Genomic DNA, 26,269 nt, shown 5'->3' with positions numbered 1-26,269 from the left:
TAATATTACTGATGAGGAGCTGTGGTGATACGTACGGGAGTATTTGTGGACGGTGGTGCAGCCGTGGGGAACAGAGACATTTATGAAGTGCTTCTGCATCATACTTGTGGTTTTTCGCTCTTTCCTAGGTGGGGCTACCCCCAAGTTTTCCTTTCTCCATTTCTCTGAGCCTAGCCCAAAATGAAATTCACGCATTTCTTTTCACACAATTGAAACAGAGCAGAGTGAGATAATGTTAATAACCAAGCTGGGGAAATGGGCCTGACTGGGGATGACAAAGTGTTGATACTACTGCCCGGATGCACTTCCTCTGGCCAATGCCCACCTCCAATCAGAGCTAGTTTGGGTTGGGTAACTCTCAGGTGCTTGCACAGCAGTCTCCTATATGAGCTGTTATCAAGCACGATTGCAAAGACTTTTAGGAATGTACCCTCTCACCAGAGAGTAAACTTCTTGAGAGCAGAAGTGGCACTTTTATGTACTTGGGGTGTTGCCAGCATCTTACACAGGGGCTGTTGGCTCGTACGTGCTCAAGTCATTTATGAATGAACTGGCCTATGAAAGGGAAAGAAAAATGGACCAATACCAACTAAAAATCACACACAAAAAATACTGTGAGCTGTTCTGTGTTAAAATCTATTATACTGAAGTGTCTTTAACCTCAGGACAACTTTAGACAGAAAATGAATAGATGTGGATTCTAGCCCGGGTATTGCCACCCACTAGCTTAGTCACCATAAACTGATCAGGTCTTCTCTCTGTCATCAGTTTTACCAGCTGTGAAAGGAATTTATATTCTGCTTTCTTTTTTCCCCAAACAGAATTAAAGGTGACTCTTGAGACTATCTCCAGCCCTTGACTAATGCAGTTAAATGTGTGGGAGTCCTAAGAATAATGCTCCCTTAATGGGAAGGATTTCTCACACTGAGAGTTTCAGTATAGAATGTTTGTTTAGGTAATCATTTACTTCTGCAAGTGCACTCTATCAATATGATTGGTCAGAAGTTGTGGGTTGCAAAAATCAGAAACCCATTGAACTGCCTAGGTCATCTGGAGGGTGGTTCCAGGAGTGCTCGAATGGCTGAAAGATGCAGGCCATTCTAAGAACCTTAGGAAATAAAATTAAACTCTGAAACACCATCAGGTCAGCTTCCGCTTAGCCATCTGCCCAGCAACTTTTTGCACAGAGAGAGGGAGATAGCTCCCAACGGCATCTGGACTTACATTCTCATTGCTTTGCCACCCAGGTGAAAAGGCCTCCTACCCCCAAATTGGGCTGCGAAATCCTGGGGAAGGATGCTAATGAGTCTGGCTTCAGTCACATGTTCCTGCTGGAGACTAAAGCAACTCTGAGCCCAGGAGAGGATGGTACCAGGAGGGAACCCACTTAGGTTATGTAGGCGCTATTGGCCAATCACTGTGACTTGAGACACAGAGTATGTGGGAGATGGTAACTTCCATTTGGACAACCTGTGGAGGGGAGCTGAAAGGGAATGATGAGGGGGAGGAACACAAAACTGGCCATGGAAGAATCATGGCAAAATCAAGAAACCCTCAGTTGTATTTCCTATATCGCTTCATGGACATTTGCAATCATCTACACTAGTGTAGATATATTTGTATTTTAGATGAACATAAACAATTTATGATTTTACAAAGATATAGGAAAATATTTTTCTAAAGTTATACTTTATAAACATATATTTAGCAGCAGCGGATAACTTTTAACATATGCAGAATAAGTGGACAGTTGAGGCTCTAATATTTGACATGCAAAAAGAGAAAAGTAGAATCAAAATGACCTGAAAGAAAGCACCTCTTCAAGGAAAAGGGAAAGGGGCAAGACAAGGAACATGTATAGAGAACCCATGGGCACAGAAAACAGGGTGGGGATTGGCTGTGGGTGGGGGTGGTGGGGCAGGGGAGAGCAACGTGGAAAAGTGTGGGACAACTGTAATTGAACAACAATAAAAAAAAGTGTTATGCTTTGATTCATTCACATTGGAAAAAACAAAGCACCTCATCAGAAAGGCATGAAATAGTTGCTTAATAAGTTTTTCTGGAAAAATAAAAGAAATAAAAGAGGCTTCTTGAAGCTTAAGACTTAACCTCAGTTCTGATTTTCTGGTTGTTTTTACAGAAGTCCACCTAATTAAATAGATTCAAAAGGACATCGACTTTGCCAGATAAAGGATGTTTCTGCTTCAAATGTAAACTTTAAAGATGTTAACTTTGTTCCTGAGAACCACTTAAGATGAATTGCATGCTTTCTGGCATTACCGGGTATTATTTAGAAGACAGTTTAGCTTTCCTTGCTTACCATGGGTACCCTTTACTTCTCTCTTCCTACTTCTCCTAGAATCATGTATATATAGCTATACATATGTATAGCTAATAAGCCAGTTCTATGGGTTGACACTTTAATGATATATGGCTTAAAAGGGATAGGATGAAGTTCTTTTTAAATATACATCTATTTCTAATGAAAAGAAAATAGGCAAAAATATTAGTGAATCAATTTGTGATTTGATTACAGATCATTTAAATCTTCTATTTTATAATTCTGGTTATTTTCTAAGCTATTCATAAGGAATATATACTATGTTAATAGCCACAGTCTAAGGTGTAAAACAAAAAACATAAGAGTGATTAATTTTGAACCATGAATAGTTTATAAAGTCCTAACATCTTTTTCTTAGCTCTAAAGCCCAGACAACAGGAAGGAAACAGCATATCTATAAATATTTCATGAACCATAAGATAGAAATATGTAAGAATGAATGGAAAATTGTGTAGGTTTTTCTCACAGATGGAAAAAAATCTGTAAGATTGAATCTGGAGAAAAATAAGGACAGGAAGCTCAGATAAAGAAATGCTAACTATAAAAGCATTAGTAACCCAACAAAGGAGGAGGAGGAGGAGGAAAGAGATCTAAGAGAATGCAGTCTGACTACAGGAATATCTCATATAAAATCAGGTTTAAAAATAACATACGCAGCCCTGGCCAGGTGGCTCAGTTGGTGGGAGTGCCGTTGTGTTTACCAAAAAGTTGCAGGTTCTACTTCTAGTCAGGGCACCTGTCCAGGTCTAGTCCAGGTTGTGGGTTTGACTCCATTCAGGCACATCCAGGAGGCAACTGGGCAACTGATTGATGGATATTTCTCTCTCTGATGTTTTTTATTCCTCTCTATCTCTCTAAAATCAATATAAATATTCCCTCAGGGTAGAATTAAAAAATAAATAAATAAATAAATAACCTACACAAAAGAGGGAAAAGAGAAGTAGACTGAGAACAGTTACAAGGGTGGTCTGAACTCATCCGAATGGGGTCAAGGACCTCAAACCAAGTACAAAGACATACCCAGAGAAACTGCTACAGGCAGAAAATGATAGTACTATATTGGGGTTTATTCCGAGCAAAAGTAGTATCATGGAAGGACAGACTAATATTTGCAAAATACAGTGTAAGCTTAACAGATGACATAGATGGCAGAGTTAACACAACAAACTAACTTCATTTGCTCTTGTAATAAAGATTTCAGGTTGAGCAATCAGGAGACCACCTTTTATATCTTATCTTTAGTATAATGCCCCTATACTGTCCTGTGGACAGGGGTTGGCTCCAAAGTAAAGTAGGTAAATTTAATTGGCTCAAATGGTGGCGGAGGACTACTAATTATTTAATAACATTAAACAAGAAGAGAGTCTAAGGCAGTGGCATAAAGCCTGAACCTCTGATGAGAGCTCACTTCATTTTTATCGGAAGTTTGGACAAAGTCAAAATACCCATGCCCTCTGCTACCAGCCCTCTCTCTCTCTTTGGCCTCAGTCTTTTATCTGAATGTGGGAGTGTCCAGGGATCTGCCCTTGACCCTCCTACCTACAGTTGGACTTTTCTCCTGAACTCCAGAAGCACAACCAACTACCTACTTGACATCTGCTCATAATTGTCTTCTAGATTTTAACATCATAATAGTCCCCCACTTATCCATGGTTCTCTTTCCATGGTTGTGGTGACCTACTGTCAATAACTGTCCAAAAACATTAAATAGAAAATTCCAGAAATAAACAACTTATAAGTTTTAATTTGCATGCCATCCTGAGTATTGTGATGAAATCTCACACTGTCCCAACTCCATATCCCAGGACGTGATTCATCACTGTGTTCAGTGTATCCACAGTGTGCACCCTCCTGCCCATTGGTCACTTAGTAGCTGCCTTGGTTATCAGATGATTGTCTTGGTATCACAGTGCTTGTGTTTAAGTAACACTTATAGTGGCCTAACACCACATCACAATGCCTATGTCATCCACCTCACTTCAACTCCTCAGGTAGACATTATATCTTCTCACATCAGCATCACAAGAAGAGTCAGTACAGTACAAGATATGCACTGTATCTTGACAGAGATGGACCACATCACATACCTTTTAGTATGGCATATCATTATAATTGTTCTATTTTATTGTTAGTTATTGTTGTTGATCTCTTACTATGCCTGCTTTATAAATTAAGCTATCATAGGTATGTATTAGAGGGAAAAAAGATCGATATGTACAGTTCAGTGCTATTCACAGTTTCGGGTATCCAATGGGGGTCTTGAAACACATCCCCTGCAGAGAGGAGAGGGCTACTCTATACAAAACTGAGTCTTGGACATCTCTCCACTGACTCCTTCACATCTCAGAACCCATACTTCAGAAAACGTCAACTCTATCATTCCAGTTGCACAGGCCAAAAACTGTGGTGTCGTTTGCAAATCCTATTGTTATCTTTATCCTCATCCAAATTGTCAGGAAATCCTCTCTGCTCTATGTCCAAAAATGCATGTAGACTTGGACTACTTCCCACAATTCCTCCTTAGACAGTGCAATAGAGTCCAAGCTGATCTGTTTCCAACCCTCCCCAGTATAACTGAGGCTCAACATAACTGCCAGCATGATTGTTTAAATCAAATGTATCACATCTCTGATCAGACCTAATGTCTTCTCTTCTTACTCAGGGCAAAACCTAAAGCTGTTGCAATGCTCTAAAGAGTCAACGTGACCCAGCCACCTCCCTGATCTCATCTTTATTTTTCTATTAAAGCTGTCAGTTCCCACCACAGTGCCTCTGCACATGCTACATCCTCTTCCTGGACCATTCCCCTCCCAGGAATCTATATGCTGAATAGTGTCCCTCCTTTAAATCTTTAATTCAAAAAATAAAACACCTATTTGCAGTGAACCCTCCCTGGTCATATGTCTAAAATTGCCCTCCTTTCTTTGAACTGCCCCCTACATACCACCCATATATGCCACACAAGCTCTAGACTTCTTCCCTTCTTTAATTTTCTACTCAGCACTTAGCTCATCTGACTAATTATATATGACATGTATTTATCATTTTGTTACCTGTCTCGTCCACTTCACCGCAAGCTCCAAGGAGCAGGAATTCTATCTGTTTTATCAACTGGAAGAGTCCTGGAGTGTAAAACAGTGCCTGTCACACAGAGGCGAGGTGCTCAATGATTACTGAAGACTGAATGAATCAAACTATAAAATAAGGAGTTAGATCATAAGATGGCTTTGAAATACTATTCAAATATAACTTTTCTGTGTTTCCATGCAGTGATGGAAGAGACATAATGACATGATAATTTGGAGGGTAAGTATGGGTTTCCCTTACTGTGGTAACACTAGATGTCTTTAGACTGTGATAATTTGACTTTTCTCCTCATGTCTGTCCTCCTTTACAAAAATCTGAAACATGAAATCTTAAATTTGTAACCAGATGAGCGAGAGGATGATAATTCTGTCTCCAAAGGAACTCTTCCTTTTAAAGGAACTCATCTGGGGACAGCTGCCATAATGAGCCTCTTGAGATAGTATTAAAAAGTGGGATTTACACACTAGGTCTCAGAAACTTTATATGGGTACTACTAGGCACCTCATTGCCGACGCCCTCACACTTTATTTTGGGAACCCTGGGAAACATGAAAAGTAAAATACGTGCTCTGTGGTTCTCAAAATTTAGACCTGCACTGGAAAATTCAAAGTGACCAAGAGTTATCTCAACGGAGAACTTCCTTCCTCTGGAGCAACTTCTGACAGGCAAAATTATATTCACATGATGAGTTTACTTCATTTAGTTCAAGGAAATGGATTTACGACTCTTGATTTTTCTGTCATTGACTTTTTCTAAAATATTCCTAGGGCAACCTAATCACTTTGGAACATCCCTGGACACGTCAGGCTAACCTAGTTTTTAAACACTGCCCCAACACGTTAGGTTAGTGAACAGGCTGCCGGAGAGCTGCCGCTGCTGCTTCTGACTTATGTCTAATGGGATATTGATTTTCCCCCAATCCCTGCAGGCTCCCCCAAGGAATCAATAACTCACTAGTCAGTGAAGCAGACAGAGATGGAACAGAAAGCCTTGGGAGAGCAGGGCTGTCACCCACAAATCTAAGGGTGTTTCAAAGATGGCAAACAAGACACATTAAAGAAGGTAAAGGACCACGAAACCAAGGACAAACAAAATCAATACTGAAAAATATGAAGTAATACAGAGAGGAAGAAGTCCAGCATGTCTTAGTAACAAAACCCCCCTGAACCAAGGAAGCAGCCCTTCGCAGAGGGTTCTGACAACAGTCCTGGCAGACACAGAGCCGTGGCTTTTTTTCTTTTAAAAGTAGGAGCTGAGATAGAAAGCACCAGGTAGATCCAGAACGAATCAGACCTGGGTTTAAAATCCTAGTTCTGACACTCACTAGTTGCGACTTTCAGTAAGTTTCTTAGCCTGGTGTGCTTTACTCTCCACTTATCCTCATGATAAAATGAAGGTAAAATGACACTACTTAAAAAAACATAATAAATTAAACTATATATAATAACTAAGATTGTGTCAAAAATAAAGTAGACAATCAACAAAAGGTCAAAGGGCATGGATACCTTCTAGTTAAGGGTGGCAGACTGAGGAAAATACATTTATTTCTGGTTTTTCAACAAAACTTAAAAAATGATTTCAAAGAAACAGAGTATTTAAAATAGAATTTCAAGAATGAAAGTAATGAGAAAATGTGTATCAGCATTCAAGAGATTTCAACACCTTTTTAGAAATCTGAAAGTAATGGAGAATAATAGTGGATTTATGAGTATGTACACAGGTATGTAAACCTTGAGAATCAGGAGACCCTGAAAAATTCTCCTATGTAGGTGGTGTGAGATGGAAAAATGTATCAATGAAAAGCCTGCCAATATGGCAGCTGAACCACCACGCACCCCCTCGTAGCACTCTGGCATCTTCCCCACTAGTGGGACAAAAGATTTATGTAGAGAGAAAAACCCTCAATAGCTGACATGTGGGAATCCCTAGCAACTACCAACCTAAAGTGAAATCCACTAATCAACAATCAGCACAGCCACTAACCGAAAAGCCCACTAAAACACACAGAGCTTAGTATATGCTTTTGATGGTCTAGCTCCTAAAAATGAATGTTCTACCAAGGATAATCAGATGTTTAAGGGGAACAACCTACATATGAATTGTGAAAATAACTCTAATGAAATATCTAATGCAAGAGAAAAAATACTTTAGAAAACTAATTACTATCTTCACAAATACAAGTGATTACATTCTTAACTAAAAATAGGATGCTATGAAAAAGAACAAATAGGAAAGCTCCTCAAATTGAAAATTATGATTGCTGAAATTAAAATTATAATAACAGATTGGGAAGTGACTCAAAGAAATGTAAAAAAAGTTAAAATAACAACGTGTTGAAAATATTAGGGGAAAAAAGGCATAGTAGGTACACAGACTTAATTCAGGAATTTACACTAAACCAGGAGCTCCATAAAGAACGAACAAAGAAAATAAAAGGGAGAAAATTTTCAAAGGAGTGATATTTCTCAGAACATAAGATGAAAAGGTTTACAGAGGGCCCCGAACAAAGGTTCACATAGAGCATAGGACTGTGGAATTTCAGATCACTGGGGGTAAAGAGATGATCAAATGTTAAGAAGCTGCCTTTCTCTCAGGTAGAGGTTACAGCTTCTCCTTCAGGTGCTCTCACGGTCCCAGAGAGGTCAGCAGTTTTTATAGAATTTCATACTACATTATAATTATTCATTTATGTCAGTTTTCTTCCAGGAGACCGGGAACATCTCAGTGAAGACAAACTGCACCCTTTTTTTAAAAAAAGGTACTTTATTTATTTATTTTTAGAGAGGGAAGGGAGGGGGAGAGAGAGAGAGAGAGAAACATCAATGTGCAGTTGTGGGGGCCGTGGTCTGCAACCCAGGCATGTTACCCTGACTGGGAATTGAACCTGCGACACTTTGGTTCACAGCCCGCGCTCAATCCACTGAGCTACACCAGCCAGGGAAACTGCACCCTTTATCATCAGTGTTCCAATGCTTAGAAAAGTGGTGGCCTGAATACAGCCTGAATAACAGGAGTTATTCAAGGAATACTTCAGGAAAGAATGATGGATGAATGACTGAATGAGTGAGTGAATTAATGAACAAAGTGTAACAGTGCCTTTTAACCAGGGTACATATGAAAAGCACCAAAAAACCTCCCAAATCATACACTCTGTTCTCCTCCAGGTATTCCTAAGAGTAAGGACGATGCATCTGAAGTTTTAACAAGCTGTTCAGGTGTTCCTGATGTACAACTCTGTTCAAGAATCCTTGTCATTGGACAGGGCTCTGGACTAGATCTAAAGCCGAGGCCTGGTTTCTCAACACAAGTTAGTAAGATGCCTCTTTGGAATTCCATTTCATTAGTAGTAAAAAGAAAAAGAAAAAGACAAATATTGTAGCCATTGTGTGTTGCTCAAATAAGAGCAGTTGAAACAAATGAGAGATGTGTGTAAAACAAGATTATGAGAATTTCAGTGAGGACAAAACTGCTAAATTCTCATTCTAGGGTATGAAGGAGGAATAAGCTAGACAGTAAGATCTGCAGGCTAATGGTAGAGCCTTGCAGGATGCTATACACCATTGCTAAGGAAGGAATTCACAGTTCCCATGCTAGGCCCCAAGGAATGAAGTGGGGCTGTTCCCTTATCTTCATTTTTCTTCTCTACTTCCCCTGCATGCTGTGCGGCAGTACGATCCCCCTGCTGTGCACAGTGTCTAGAGAGATTTCTGGATGAAAGGAGTTACGTAATGTAGAATCCTCCTGGGAAATGCAGTGGTAATTAATTTTTCTGTTTCTACACAGTTCTCTGAGGATGAAAGTGCTCCCACGAAGGGCAGGGAAAGAATAATGCAGTAAAGGAATCTTCTGAGAGAGTCCTTGAGAAGCAGTGCAACAAACAACTCTCTCCCATCCAATAAACACCGTCTAAGTGATCACCCTCCATACACCACCCTCCAGGTGCAGCCACTGTGCTAGCAGAAGACAAGGAGGATTTCACAGTCCAGTGCAAGGTCAGGCCCATGAAGAAAGCAGTTCAACATAACATGGTAAGAGATAGGAGAGATTGTCCTCCTGACAGTTTGTAACAGATGATGCCTGAGCCAAATCATAAAGCAAGAGTGAAAGACAGGTGAATAACTGAAGAAAGCATGTTCCAGACAGGGAGAATACCAAGATTTAAACAGGGAATTGGATGCTGGTTAGTATCATTGCAGGATGAAGAGAAAGACAAAGACCCAGAGGCGGGCCTGGAGAGGCAGAGAACAGCCTCACTATGGGGATTTCTGTGGTCAGGAACAAGGGGCTTGTGAAGGATGAGTAACTGTGTAGAAGGCTGCATGGCTAGGATGTCCCAGTGGATGTGGCATCTCCAAATCGGAGGATCTGGTTTGTAGAAAGGCTGATGAAGTCAGTTTCAGACATGCGGGGTTTGGAGAGTTGTTAGAATGACATCCAGGTAGAGATCCAGAGAAATATGGAAATCTGAAGTTTGAGAAAGAAGTCATGGCTAGAGGTAGACATCCATGAGGAAAGCTGACCCCGGAAGCAGAATCTGGTTGCAACCATTCCCTGGTCTGAGAACAGGAGACATGGTCTACTAGCAAAGACTAGGGACCATATTCAGTCATGGTCTTCACCCAGCTACACCCAGGCAATGTTTTCATTCCCAAAGGAACCAGGACTCTACCTGCTTTTTCCATCTGCCATCACCTACACTTTTCCATGTAGCTCATCTCTGCTTCAGATTAAGCTCAAGATACAATAGACCCTCGGGAGCATCCTTGCTTCTTGAAATTCAGAGAGACAGGCACATAGGTCTTTTTCCTTAAAAGGCTTTTACAGAAATAAATATAATGAGGAGATAGAAGAGAATGACATGAAACATCTTCCCTCCTGCATACAAAGCTGCAGCTGTACCCTCTGAGGGCCCATTTCTATTTCCCTACAGTGTCTCAGTCCCAGTCGGACTTCATATTACCCAGTAAATTATAAGCATAGACCTAGACAACCTCTGGAGAATTAATTAACTAAAGATAAAAAATTTAAATGTTATAATTAATTTTTACTAATTCTTAGGCAAATGAGTAACTTGAGTTTGAGACCCTTGTACTTAAGCTACTCTCGACTTTAAGAAATTGTTCCATTTTTCATGTAGGGCATGAAGAATCTGTCAGAACTATGATTCTAACAGTTGTACTACAGACTAGTGGTCATTACATAAAATGATCATGACTAGACCTTGCCAGTATAGCTCAGTTGGTTAGAGCGCCCTCCCTTAACCAAAGGGCTGCAGGTTCGATTCACAGTCAGGGCATATATACCTAGGTGTGGGTCCAATCGCTGATCCAGGCACATACTATTCCTGGTCCAGGTGTGTATGGAAGGCAACCAATTGATGCTTCTCTTACAAAGATTGATGTTTCTCTCTCTCCCTTCCTCTCTTGCTCCCTCTTTCTTTCACTGTCTCTAAAAAGCAATGAAAAAATGTCCTCAAGAAAAAAAAAGGGTTTTTAATGATCATGACTATTAAACATTTCCTTTAATTAATGCCTCCTAACTTTGCTGATTTTAGATCCCAGTTTGGGTCCTTTCTTTTATGTCCCTAAGTTCAGCCAGCTCTAATCAGATCAGCCAAAAATATAGGGTCAAATGTGTTGTGGCCAGTTAAGTCAGTGCAGACACATCATACAACTCATCTAAATTCTTCAGAGATAGACAGCTAAAGCCTGGAACACCTATTTCCCTAAAGCCTGGAACACCTATTTCCTAAAAGGGAGTTTTAACAATAAGACGTTTTAGGAATAAGAACTGGCGCCTAATAACATGCTCTGAACTCAGAAAGGGCTTAGTATACATCGGTCAGAGCACAGACCGGGATATTCAATACAATTGTGTTGCAGTAATGAATATACCAGTGACTGTCAAAAATTTTTCATGGTTTGACATTTGAAAAATGGGAACAATCAGAGATGGTCTAATACCCAGCTTAAAAATAAAGGAATTTCTAAAAAATGATGTTCTATATTCAATCCAATTAAACATGAATTAGAATAACCATATACCCATACCCAAGTGTAATTATCTATGAATTTCCAGTTTGTATAAATACTTTATGTTTCTAAGTGCATATTTTCTAGAAGCCTATAAAAAGAAATGATGTGTGATACTTCTCTTCAAGCAGCTTCCAGAAAACTAGCCACTTCTTAACTGCGGCATATTTCAGCTTGCAGAGCAATTAAAAAATAATGATAATAATAATGAAAGCTCACTAAACTCAATAAAACACAGAAAACTTTCTTTCCACATGAAAATTCTAGGCCAGCACATCCTAAATATGTTCTACTGCTTTGCTGAGTGTTCTGTGCGGCCTGAAGCCTTTAGGAATGGTGCACAGTTAGTCCTCTTTGAGAGGAGGTAGCAAAAATGCCCTTATGTGCATAACACACCTTAATTCTAGAAATCACACTGCCATGGGACATACCTTGATTTTAAAATGTTAACAGATGAAGGAGCAAATGTGTGTGTTAGCATTTTTTTTTTAAAAAGGGGAGTAACCTCATACAGCTTTAGGGAAGTCACCTAAGTCTCAACTTTTTTTTCTTTAATATAGTAATAAAAATAATGCCAACTTTGTAGGATCCTGGTAAGGATTAAATGAGTTCATACACATAAAAATCTCTGCCAAAAGCTAACATACAGCAAACAGCAAAAAACACTGCTATTACTGGAGAGTTGGAGTGCACAGTTGCATATCAAAGTCCCGAGACGTCCTTCAGCAGGGGAAGCATTTGTTTAAGTTGGTTTTCTCAAATGTGTTTGACCACATCTATTAATCTAGTTTCTCAGCTGTTAAATAGAGAAGCTGACGATGAAAGCATTTACTCAGGGGCATTGGGTAGCTTGCAGCATTGTTTGTTAGTGCAGGCAAACAGGCTCAACCACCCTAAGCTTCAGGGAACTCAAACGCCACATAGGACAGGCCTGACAAGGGCACAGCTGTGGCCACCACTGAGCACGCCAGGTCTTGTCATCTGCAAATCTCCAAGAAACTCACATGATACAACTGTTCCCGGGGCCAGCAGTGATTCTGTTTTTGTGTCAAGTACAAGACCCTGAAAATTTTGCTTTTTATCAAAGATGGAGGCCTGTTCTTCCACCTCACTGCCCGGGAAAAGAACAGATTTTGCACTGCACCTCCTTCCTCTGGCTGTCCACCTCTGAGTCAGTATGGTTGGTGGAATCTAGGCCATGAGCCTGTGCCCTAGCTGCAAAGAAGGCAAAGGAAGAAGGTTTCATGGGTTCTTCCTGGGAAGGTGAGCCTCCTGTGGCTAGAAGTTCCCCAAAGATAGCAAATATGTTTAACAGTTGCTGGAAATCCTAAACACATGAAAGATATCCACTACCCTGTGAAACACCCACTCTTCCCCCTGAAAATCTAACTTTCAATGGAGAACACTATTGCATATACTCCTTCTCTCTGCAGGACACACATCAATGTTCTTCTTTTCAGCTTCAGGGAAAAGACTCAAATGGAGTGGAGTTTAATATAAGAAAGTTATTCCTAGGACACCCACTGATCTTACAACATTCTGAAAAGAGGGTGGGCCTAAAATGTCACTGTAAGTAGGACAGAAACAGCCACAGAAATGTGCCAGGAGGAGGGCCGAGGTGGAGTGACCAGGAGAAAGGATATTGCAGGTCTTTCTGTGAGTTTGGTCCCTGTCACCACGGGTGGACAGAAAACACTTGCTCCATTATTTCCTGTTGACATTGGTGTTTTCCAGGTGTCCTGTTTCTGAACACAGCCACAGACAAATAACTGCACCACAAGGGCAGGATGGAACACCTGGGAAAGAGCCAAGACACAGAAACAGACCCGTGTGCCAAGTGCAGCTGCTGTGTGCCTCGGGACCACACACAGATGGGGATGCCCAGACCAGCAGGTGGGCTGTGGGAACAGATAGTTGCAGATGATAATGACGCTGATGGTGTCTGTGAGTGTGTAATCAGACGTAACATATCGAGTGCCACATATATTATGGCACTTCTTGAAGGTGGGTGGCTATGGTCATAGAGTGAATATAAAAGGAGCAACTGGTAGGGATTCCAGCAATGGGCATCAAGAATGGACTAGGTAAATGGGTCAGCAGCTAGCAGAGTCCTGTCAGCCACTGAGATGGGCCCAGAAGACAGGAATCACAGCTTTGCGGTTGCGGTCACAAAGGCAGAGCAGGGCCCTCATTCTAAAGAGACAAATTTACCAAAGTATATTGTAAAGACTGGGCTTGGGCACAGGAATGCACAAAATAGCCATTAGTACAGCTTGGGTGTGATGTGGACAGTGTGACATATTGGAGCTCCTGATCGATAGGCTGAGCATGTAAATTTTAATTACAAACCAGGGATGAGAATCTCATGAATAATTATGCTGGGACAACAGGCATAAACCAAGAATGTTCCAGGAAATGGGACATATGATCTCCCCAAGTATACATTATCTAGCCCTAGTGAATCCACAGGTTGAATTCAAGTAAACATGACTGATGGGAAGAATGCAATGGTTGAAAAACAAAGAAAACCTGCCTTAGGAGAGACTATACTTCTAGTCTTTCATTTTTAAAAAATATTTTATTTATTTATTTTTAGAGAGGGTAAGGGAGGGAGAAAGAGAGGGAGGGAAACATCAATGTGTGGTTGCTTCTCACACGCCTCGTACTGGGGACCTGGCCCACAACCCAGGCATGTGCCCTAGACTGGGAATGGAACTGATGACCCTTTGATTCACAGGTCAGCACTCAATCTGCTGAGCCACAGCAGCCAGGACTCCTTTGGTTTTAATATTTGAAAATAAATATTTGATGTAAAAAATCAAGAGATGCTAGCACATATTTAATTTTCATTTCTTCCTCTCTTAATTCACTGCCAGAAGCTACCCATGGTTATTCCAGCAACAACAGCACAAGGCATGAAAACTCTATGAAGTTACTCCAGGAGATTGAAGAGCAAGAAGGTCAATGAGTCTGGGCAGTGGGGTGAGTGGCAGGTGGAGGCTGGTTTCAATGACAGACTCCTCTACCACCCTGTGTGGGCTCCAGCTCCAGAGACGGCCAAGCTGATGGCAATACCCACAGGATTTCTGCCTTTGGTGCATTAGAAATTTTGCAGACAGAAAAAAGGAAATCAGATGTTTATCACCAGACTGATTATGACGTCACTCAAGAGGACTCTAATTGTTGGTAGATTCACTTTCTAAGAGAATGATCTCTATGGGAAATCTTCCTGATCCCAAATGTAATCAAAGAAGGAATCGGTAGCTGTCTCCAAAGGCTGCCATCTTAGCTTCAGGCTGACAGTTTGATCTGGGCCTCTATTTTGTGAATGCAGTAACACTATCCTCAGAAAGTAAGCAGAGCTTCATCAGATGCTTTAAAAAGGACCTTTTGAACAGTGTGACACTCCAGCATGTCAATGCTGCAGTATTATTCCTGAGCTTCTAGGTGTTGACTTTGAATACTAACCTGGCACCAGGAAGCCCTTTTCACTAGCGAGATACTCAGAAGGGCAATTTCAGTGGCAGTGTGTTTGGAAGAAGGAGAAATGCTGAATGCAGGCATTACCTTTTACAATGAGGCCTTGTACCCTCTTGGTTATATTGAGTATACTTCAGGCTTGTGAAATTCCTTCCATCTCTCTCTGTAAAAAGTTTCTCATCAAAATTTACATGTGCAAGGATTTAGAGGATTATATAAACCCACAATGTAAGGTCAGTGGGGTCTTAAGTTAATGAACTTCATGCCCCTAGTCAGAGTTCAGCTAGGCAGTGGCCGAGCAGGAATGTCAGAGTGGGTAGAGAGGTGTCTAGAAAGGCCTTGGTCCCACAAGCAATTTCAACTTACCCCACAAATTCATACGCTTCTCCCTGTCTTTTCTATTTTTCTGGCTAGCACTTATTCACTACCCAACACCTCATGTTTTTACTCATGTTGTGTTGTTGTTATTATCATACATGAAATCAGGATTGTGTTGTGTAAATATCTCTATTCTTAGTGCCCACTATGTAACACTTGTGCAATAATATTTATTGAATGAATAAATGATGGAAGAGTCTTCTTCCCATATAAATGTAAGTCATTCAATCTAGTTTTCCCCTCAGATATAAAGTAACCAATTGAGAAAAAGAGTTCTCCAAAATCCACTTCTGGACTGAAAAGGGACTCTATTGAAAGAAAGGAACTGGAAGGAACCGCAGGAACTGTGGAATAAAAGTGTGGTGGGGATAAGAGACAGGAGAATTGTTTTGAAAGCCAGACTAACATCCAGGAATCAAGACTATAAAAAATGTAGTAGTTCTTAAATTTCTGTAACTTAGTCCCATCTGTGAGTTTTGCTCTGCCTCTCTCTTTACAACAATAAATTCTTTAAACAAAACCCCAAAAAGGTTTAGTGACATCAGGAAGTAGAAAATGATAGCTACCTTGTCTTAAATAAAAGGATGCACCCTAAGAAACAGCCGGACAAGGAATTTTACTGGGAAAGGAAGGGAAAATAAAGGGGAAAAGTTCACTGAGACACCAAGAAGGAAGACAAGGAACTGAGAAGTAATTTCTGAACACAAGGCCCTCTTAGAGACAGCACAGAGAGAAGGTAGGGACTGAGACTCTCCATGAAATGGTAGAAACAAAAATAATTCCAGCTGGGACAGAAAGTGTCAGTGCAACCTACTTATCCCTCTGCATCGTCTCCTGATCCAGGCAGTTGCTTAATCCTGCCGGTGTTTCCACTTCAGTGATATTCTCACATCAGGGTTTCCTTTCAATTCCTAAAGCCATTTGCTTAATTCAAAGCCTTGTCATTTTCCCATAGGAATGCAGTAATTACCATGCTACTGTGTCCAGGTTTACTCACCTGCAATCCATCCTTCCCTAGTTTTCAGGGCAAATCTGGCCATTCTACTCTCCAGCAAAAAACCAGTCCAAGGCTCCCCCTCAGCGTATTGGAATGGTGTCCACTCAAGTTGTGTTTTCAGACCATTCTCTAATGTTCACAATAAGGCCTAAGTGTAAATTCCATAATGAGAAATTGTACAGAGACAATTCCCATCTTATTGACAGCTGAACCTCAAATAATTAGCCCAGTGCCTGTGTTCCACAAGTATTTAATACCTGCTCCACAAATAAATAAGAGTGGAAAATCATTATATAAAACTGTAGAATGAAATCCTAATAATAGAAAACACAGACATGCATACAGAAAATATCAGAAAAATACAGCAAAACATTTACTTATATTTTATTTATGCATTTTTTAACTTTCAAAATTACCATTAAAGTGGTCTTTCTCTCTGATACTGAGATGTAAAGATACTGTCCACACAAAACCAAAAGGGATTTGAGCAAAAGTCATTTACCTGACAAATCAGAAAGCAGCGTGGGGTATAATGGGAGATATAATACCCTCACCACCCACATCTGACTCTTCATTTCCCGCCCTGACTACGCCCCACTTCCCTGCTACCCCTCGGCCACCCGAGAGAGTGAGCGCTGCCAAGCCACATTATGGTCTGCACATTTCTATTTGCCGTCTACTCTCTCACTCCACTATCCAAGTATTCCCAGTGCCACAGTCTGTGTTCTTGTCATCTTTTCATTTCCAGGGCAAAGCATAATTCTTGGCACAGAAGAACTTATCATATGTTGATAGTGTAAGTTAATTAATACATGAATAAATTAGAAACACTGACTGTGTGGCCCATTTCATTTATTTATTCTAAAATCATACTTACCTAATGGGGTTGTTATCAGGACTAATGAGAAGATGCATGTAAAACATACATGACGCATGAGCATTCAATAAACAAAAACATTTATTAACTATTACCACCAGGATGACGTACAAGATGCTTTGCTCCCTTAGGCACAATCATCTTAAATTGTGGATGATAGTCCTTGGTCTGCCCATCTTACCTGCTGAGGTGAGAAAGGGCTTAAAGCAGTTTGGGAACTATAAATCACTAGCCAGACACATATTATTATCATTATGATAATGATGACGATGATTACATGCCATTTCCTATGTGAATCTTGCCTACAATAAGTTTATCATTTAAGGTCATATTACCTTTGCTGACGTTTCAAACCATCCTACGAAACCATGCTCCTTGCAGAACTCATCCATCTTGAGGCCATTATTCATGAGCACATCCTTCCCCTGGTCACATTTGTTGGCCAACAAAACAACAGAAACTGGTTTTCCATTAGGGAGACTTAGCTTTGAGTCCAAGTCATTTTTCCACTTTGTCACTGCTTCAAACGTAGCTGGCCTGGTGACATCGAAGACAATGAATGCACCCATGGCTTCCCGGTAGTAGACTCTTGTCATGTTTCCAAATCTTTCTTGACCTATCACCAAAGAAAAATAGAAATAAAAAAACTTGCTGAAATTCTAAACCAAAGCATTGCAATGTTATGAGGCCTCCAGTATGAGCTATGCTTCATCACTTATCTTTAAGGAATGAACTAAACATGCAGTCACACAGCTTTGTTCCTGATATTGGAGTCGAGAGGGGATTCATTCACTTAACAAGTATTTATTGAAACTTCTGGATACCATCTGATGTCCTAGAACTGTGCTAATACAGTATCCCACTAGCCACATATGGCTACTTAAGTTTAAATTAGGTAAGACTAATTCAAATTTAAAATCCAGTTCTTCAGTCACACTCTCTAGCTACATTTTAAGTGTTCAGTAACCACATGTGGCCACTGGCTACAGTTTTACACAGCTCCAGTACAGAACATTTCTATTATCACAGAATGTTCCATTGGACAACACTGCTCTCAAGGCATGCGGTACAATGATAAAATGTAAGATCCCTGACGTTGTGGAGATTATATTTTGGTGGGGTGATGTAATGATAAACATAATAAATGCCTAATAGTAATAATGTAATAGTTAAATAATGTAATAGTTAAAAAATACATCCACAGTCAATTCTAATTAAGGGTAGCAGTAATAGCTAGCATTTACTGTATGTTTACTAACCATCAGAAATGTGATTTACATAATTGATCACAAAGGTACAATTATCATCCCCATTTTAAAGTGAGGAAATTGAGACTTAGTGAGGCTAAGTAACCTGTCCAAATTGTACAGATTAATTAACTTTAGAAGTCGGAATTCAAAAGTGAGCTTTTTCATTCAGAGTCCACAGTCATTTACCAACACTGAATATTCTCAACTAATAAACTATAGTCCTGTACTAGCTCTCCTCCAGGTTTCCATATCAGGAGTGTCCCATTCAACTCAATTAAACAGATAACAGATATTTATGTGTTGGTGCCAGTATCTGAGTGACATGCTAGGACAAGAACAGTGAACTAGGTGACCTCTACCCTTAAGTAGTCTATAATCTATTGTATAAGAAACGCCCTCTGACACACAGACACACACACACACACACAAAGAGAGAGAAAGAGAAATAAGAGGGAGAGATAGGAAGAGGAAGAGCAAAGGAAGAAGGAAGGAAGTTAATTAAAAGAAAGTTGGTCTTTTAAACAAAGTATTCTTTTTTTAAAAAAAAAAGATTTTATGTATTTTTAGAGAGGGGAAGGGAGGGAGAGAAACATCAATGTGTGGTTGCCTCTCACATGCTCTCCACCGGGGATCTGGCCCACAACCCAGGTACATGCCCTAGACTGGGAATCAAACCAGCAACCCTTTGGTTTGTAGACCCTCACTCAATCCACTGAGCCATGCCAGCCAGGGCAAAAGTTGGTCTTTTTTAGACCAATCATGTAGAATCATTTCTGCTCTGATTCTTAATTTTCTAAGTGAATATTTGCGAGCTTATTACACACTCTAAGTTTAGCCTTCCTCATTGGTAAAATGGCAATTATAATACATACCTTGAAAGGTTGTCATAAAAATGATATGAATTAACCTGTGTTAAGGACCCAGTACAGTACTTTATAACAACGTGGTACTTAAAATTTCCCTCCCTTTCTCCAGCATGTTAAAAAGTACAAAAGCCAATATGACATATAGTAAAATCATAGCTCTAGTCCAGGGTTTATAACAAAAAATCATAGGTATTTCAGCTGAATAGCAGAAATCAACAAAATTCTATTGCTTGTCACTCTAGCCACTAGTAGTTGCTGAAGACAGGGTTTAAGGAAAACTGGGTTTATATTTTCCAAAACAAAAAGCTCCAGAAATATATGATAAGACAAAGGCCTTTTATTCTTACTTGAGAATTTATGTTCAGAGTCTTATCAAGTTAAATAAATTAAGTTAGGTATGTATTCAATAAGCCAACTGATCTTAGAATAAAATGCTGAAAGTGGCGTGTATCTAAGAACACACAGATTAACACACTTCTAAGAGCCGTTTACACTTAAGTTGGAGCTCAAGGTTTTGTGATGATGAGTTTTAATTCAAGTTACCAAACTTTTTTTGTAGGTTGTTATGTTCACATTGGCATTAGCACTAATTATAAGTGAAAATGTTCCATAAGCACTTAGTGAAAATGGATGAAGTTCAGTGATTCTCATCCTCATAGGTAAGCCTGCGTGTTCAGGTCTGACTGGACAGAGCATTTTTGTCAGAGCCAGCTCATGATGATCCTAAAACATTTCTTATGTGGGCTATGCCACAGAAGCGTTTTTTGTTTTATTTTCACAGCCATCCAGTCAATGAAAGAAAGGGTTATAATACTCTTCATATGATACATAACCCACAGGTAAACTTTCCTTTTCCCAAAATGAGTTTTAAATTTCTTCTCTTTTCTTTTTTCCTTTCCTTCCCTTCCCTTCCCTTCCCCTCCCCTCCCCTCCCCCCCCTTCCTTTCCCTTCCCTTCCCTTCCCTTCCCTTTTTTCTTTTCTTTCTTTTCTCTTTTCTTTTCTTTTCTTTTCTTTTCCTCTTCTTTTTTTCCTTTTTTCTTTTCTTCCTTCCTTTCTTCCTTCATCTCTCCCTTCCTCTTCCTTCCTTTCTTTTTTTTTTTATTTTTCCTTTTTTTTTAGTTTCTGAGGCAAAACAGTGATCTCCATTGATAGCACTCAGGGTGGCCATGACATTTCAGGAACACAGGGTTGGAGGGGTGGGGAAGCTACCCTCTGTGATCATTCAGGACTCCGAAGGCCTCTAGGCTTTGTAAGGATGTCTTATGATCCCTTTCAGGGGACTAATCAGATAAAGAGCAAAGTCACGAGTTACTTAGTAATTTACTTGTCCAGAGGTCTTCATAGCAGAGTAAGGCAGCCCACAAAGATAAAGATTTTACATTTCAAATATGTGGCAAAGGGTCATTTTCAAGACTATACAAAAAAGCAATATATAGAGGTTGAACACATTCATAAGAATTCAAAAAGAAAATGTGTGTGTATGTTTGAGTTTGTGAGAATATGTGTGTCGGGTAAGAAACAAGGAGAATAAGTGTGTTTCTAGAAAGAAAAGACCTTTGTTTGTTGAGGTCACTGGGCCAATAGACTTGGAAAGTTTGTATCTTTGGTGTTCCAGAGAGAGGTCGCATTCAGACCAGGGCATGTCTAGCACTCACATTTTATTCTTCTTATCCTGTCAGCTGACAGCCCTATCTGCTGTTTCTTATTAAAATAATGAGAACCATGTGATTTTTAGTGAGTGCCTACATATGGGCAAAGTAGAGACCTGATGTATTTATCATAGGTAATTTACTATTAATAAAAAGGAAATAAACCATAGTTCAAAAATCACCCTTGACGCTAGATCACTCACTTAACACACATTTATTGATTAGCAAATATGGTCTAGGCCCTATGTTTTGTGCTACAAATATATAGTCTTTTGTCCTTGAGAAACTTCTAAGCTAAGAAGTGCCATACTGGATGCATACACTGGAAATGATCCCATGTTTCCAGAGGCCTGTTTCCTCTTAGTCTCTGAACACACAGCCCTGTGGATGTGGCTCATGATTCAGCTCCCAGCTTCGAGGGGTATTAAGTAGTAATCAACTGAATCACAATAAATACAATGGCTGCAGACACAATCTGGATAACCTCACTGCAGAAGGTGCTAGCTTGCCCTGACCAGCATGGCTCAGTTGGTTGAGAGTCAGCCTGCAAAGCAAAGGGTCGCCTGTTCAATTCCTGGTCAGGGCACATGCCTGGCTTGCAGTCATGGTCCCCAGTTGGGGTGGGTACAAGAGGCAACTGATTGATGGATATTTCTCTCCTTCTCTTTATCGCTCCATTTCCCTCTCTCTAAAAATAAATAAATGAAATCTTTTAAAAAATGAAGTCACTAACTTAATGGGTCAGAAAACATGGGTCTTAATTTTAATCACTGGTCAGCCTTAGACAAACGCATTTCTCTCCCTGAGACCCAGTTTTCTCATCTGTAAAGTGAAGTTGTTCTGACCTATCTCTAAGGTTCCTTCCTGCTTTTGTCTTCTAGCCCTGTGATATCACCATTAAATCAACACTTGGCTCTCTATCTCAAGCCTGGAATTGATCTGTTTGGTGTCATGGACTTGGTTAAAAATACATACAAGCAACACAGCCATAATGCGTATTTAATGATATTTTCACTTGGCCTTTAGTACTATATAGATGCTCTCAGTAAACACAACCAAGCAGTGAATCTTCTAGACAGGCATAAACACAACGAGAGGAAGTATGTTCAGTTTTCTATTAACCAACTAGCTTTGTAACCTCAGATTTGTCACTTTACCATTCTGAGCCTCAGTTTCCTCATTGGTAAAATAGGAAAACTGGATTGGATACCCTAAACTAGATTCTTCATTGCCTCTGGCAAACCCCTCTAATCAACCTTCCCAATGGGCAGGCATCCAAATCTCCACCTCTTATTCCTCCTGTGTTCCCCACTCTGGTTCATAACATCACCATCCACACTGCCACCCAGAGTGGCATCTCCAAGTCATCTTCACACTCCTTCCTCACCCCCATACCTAACGGGTCTTCAACATTCTACCAATACTTCTACTTCAGATATCACTCTTGATCTGTCCCCTCCTCTCTATCCGCATTGCCAAAGCTCCGTCCAGGCCCTCACTGCTTCTCCTCTGGACCCTGACAGCTCCCTAGTGGGGGCTCTCAGCATCTCGGTTCTCACCATTCCCACTCTCCCTTAGTATAATATCAGTACAGATGCAGGTTGCAGACAGTTGCCATGCTGGCAGCAGAGGAACTCACCTGATGGTATATCTCTGAAGGAAGTGAAATCACTACCTTGAAGAGATATCTGCACACCCATGTTCACTGCAATATTACTGACAACAGCAAAGGCACAGAAACAACCTAAGCGTCCATCAACAGATAAATGAATAAAGAAAATGTGATGTGTACATACACACATGTGTGCACACACACTGGATTATTACTCAGCCATTATAAAAAAGAGAAGAAAATCCCGCTTTTTGTGACAACATGGGCAAAGGCTATGAGACCACTATGCTAGGAAAATAAGTCAGACAAATGAAGGAAAATACTGTATGATCTCTTATATGTGGAACCCTAAAAAGCCAAACTCATAGAAATAGAGACTAGAATGGTGGTTGCCAGGTGCTAGGGGTGGGGAAACTGAGATGCTGGTCAAAGGATACAAGCTTCCAGTTACGAGGTGAATGAGTTCTGGAGTTCTAATGCACAGCATGGTGACTATGGTTAACAATACTGCCTTACATACTTGGAAGTTCCTAAGAGAGTGTATCTTAAATATTCTCATCACATACCAAAAACTGACAATTACATGAGGTGATGGAGGTGTTAACCCTATTATAGTCATCATTTTGCAATATGCAAGTATATCAAACCATCACATTGAAGGCTCTAAATTTATACAATATTATTTGCCAATTATATGTCAGTAGAGCTGGAAAAAAAAAGAAATCATCTGAGATATTTTATATGTTCTTCAAAGAATCTTATTGACTTTGTATGAGGCCCAAATTTGTTGGAGTTTTTTAAGCACTCCCTAGGTGAAGAAGTCTTAGAACTCTATTTGTATCTGAATCTACTTTCAAAATGTAAATATTATCATTATGCTCTGCTGTTACAGCCCTTCAATGCCTCTCACGTGCTTAAAAAACAGACTCCATTACTGACACTACACATGAGGGGTCTTTGGCTCCAAACACCTTTCCAAACTCTTCCCCTGCCACTTCCAACAAAGGACCCACGGCTGAACCACAAATGGACTGGTTTTCATTCTGAAAACACATCTTGCATTACTCCCTGGATTTCCTGGTTTTTGCATCACTGTTCCCACAGCCTAAATTCCCTCCTCATGTCTCCTCCACTCTGTTCAATGAAATTCTATGCAGCCTCTAACTGAGCTCTGAAATGTCACACATTTCTGCAACTTCCTCTGTCCTGCCAGCTGGAACTGGTGACCCCCTTTCTCACAGCCCCACAGCGTTTTCCTTCTCCTACATCATTCACACTTATCATGCTGTGTATTCATGCTCTGGTTCCAAGTCTCCAACGCTGTAAAAAACCTGGAGAGAAGGTTAATCATGTTTTAATGTTGTAAATCCAAGGTCTATTTCTCTACCTTTCAGATATGTTGAGAGCTCAAGATACTATGGTAGAAATAAACAGAAATTAAGATTCCTTCTTCCTCTAACATACAAAATTTATCATGTATTCATGAACTAGTGCTGCATATGAATGCACTTACTCTATATTCCACTTGAATTTCTGGTAAATAATCAATAGATGGTCAATGATGGATAAAATTAACATTATTCTTACTGGGTGGTGCGCATATCTGTTGCAACAAATTTCAGACTGGAATGTCATGCTTTCATAATCATTCCCACCTTAAGAAATAATTCCTCGGAATCAATTTACTCTATTTCAAAGAATATATGTTTTGGGGGCCATGACATAATCAGCAAAACTAAAAGTGCCACAGAGATGTGGAGTAATAGTATGATAAGCAGGAAGATAAAGGCAACAGTAAATACGGACCTTGCACAAGAAACTCAGGGGGGAAACAAACTATACAATTGATAGGATGATCAGATGGGCTTACAATGGCTTAAGCTTGTTTTGAAGGCTTGGGGAGCCCCACAGACAAGACTCAGAATCAGGCTAACATCCCAGTGAGCAAGGGTCTCTCATTTTTAAGAGCCCATCTGACTCTCTGGCAATGGCTCTTCAACTCTTTCATCTTCCTTTACTTCTTGGCTCCACCAATCCATCGACAGAAAAATACCAATCAATCACCTAGGGTTATATCCTGAAATTAACCTTGTGTAATCTATCCCTACAAAATTACTCATCTCCCGCTAGCCAGAACCAAGTTTCTTCAGCCCCTACGACAAACACTGCACTCTGCATACAGTACTGAGTGCAGTGTTCGAACCCTCGTATACAATAAGGGTTCAATTATGTCTCCTTCCTGAATGAAGACATAACCTGTAATCCTTTGCCCCCTCCCAATGGATACTTGCAGACTGAACAGGTCTCTAAGAGTCATTCTCTGTTGTGTCTCTTACATTCATCACTTTCTTTCCACTTCCACTGAAATTACTTCAGTTAGAATTCCTCATCTCACGTCACCTCATCCATTCATTTAACAAAACAAATTCTGAATGCTTATTATTTTCCAAGCACCATTCTAGCAACTAGAAAAAATGGAAAATTCTTGCCCTTATGAAGCTTACATTCTAGTAAAAAGAGGTAACAGTAAACCAAAAAATAAGTAAGATGTATATAATACCACATTTTCTGGTGAAAAGTGCTATGGAGAGAAATTAAGCAGGAAAGGCAAAAGGGGTATGTGGGTGAGGAGGGCAGAGTTAAGCAGCATGGATAGTGATGACCCACTGAGAAGGAATCATTTGAGTAAAAGCCAAAAACTGGTAAAGGAGCAAGCCGTATGGATATTTAGGAGGAGAGGGTTTTAGACAGAGGGAACAGCAAGTATGAAGATACAGAGGCACCAATGAGTCTGGCGAGTGTTTGGAGAACAGCAAGGAAACTGTTGGCTTAGTGTGTGGTGAGGCAGATCACAGGGACCAGACTGGAGACAGTCTGGGACCATTACACAGAGGCAGCCTTTTATTCTGGACAAGAGAGGAAAGTGCTGAAGGACTGTGAGCAGATGAGAAACATGAACTGACAGAAGTAAATGGTTGAGGATTGCTGCTGCCTGAATGACTCACAGGAGCCAGTGTTAGAACGGGGAGGCGGGGGGGCGGCGACAGTAATCCAAGCAAGAGATAATGGTTTGGGCCAAAGTGGTAGTGGTGAAGGTGGTAAAGGTTGGTTGTTTCTAGATATATTTGGAGATAGAGATGTCAGATGGGATATAGATTATAATAAGATTCAAGCATGATTTCCCAGACTGTTGGCCTGAATTATTGAAGTTATGGAGTTGCCATTTAATGAGATGGAGAAGATTTTGTGGAAGTAGACTGCGATTCTGACATGTCAAGTTTGACATGTCTGTTAGGCAGATAAGCTGGGTAGGTGGTCGTGTATTTGAGGCTGAAGTTCTGGTGATGGTCAAGGCTGAAATTTTACTTGTGCTTTCATTTGTATACACCTCTGCCACTTTCACCTTTCAAAGCCCTGTTTTTACCCTATCATTTTCCTAATTAAACACTTTCAGAGATCCACTACTGCCTACGGCAGATGCCAAAAACTGAAGATTGGGCTGCTAACATGTTATGTGACTCACACGAGATTTAAAGCAACTTGAACTATTTCCCAAAAGTTATAAATTGGAAGATCTCTAATAAAACAGATATTGTAACATCTTGAAAGCTCAGAACAATCAGAATTACAAGGTCCACATCACATGACTACTGTTTAGGTATTAGTCCATTGGATCTGACCAGTACCAAACACCCAATT

At 40.2% G+C, this 26,269-nt stretch overlaps 1 protein-coding gene across 1 annotated transcript in view; it reads right to left on the bottom strand.

The window, feature by feature from the left end:
• RAB38 (RAB38, member RAS oncogene family) overlaps positions 1-26,269 on the bottom strand; it is a 49,580-nt gene that overhangs the window by 10,133 nt on the left and 13,178 nt on the right. Inside the window, exon 2 of the mRNA XM_028516116.2 lies at positions 17,528-17,808. Coding sequence (XP_028371917.1) covers positions 17,528-17,808 — 281 coding nt within the window. The remainder of the gene's footprint in view (positions 1-17,527; positions 17,809-26,269) is intronic.

Source organism: Phyllostomus discolor, chromosome 6, assembly GCF_004126475.2.
Source record: "Phyllostomus discolor isolate MPI-MPIP mPhyDis1 chromosome 6, mPhyDis1.pri.v3, whole genome shotgun sequence".
Taxonomy (NCBI): domain Eukaryota; kingdom Metazoa; phylum Chordata; class Mammalia; order Chiroptera; family Phyllostomidae; genus Phyllostomus; species Phyllostomus discolor.
This window is presented reverse-complemented; position numbering and strand designations above follow the sequence as displayed.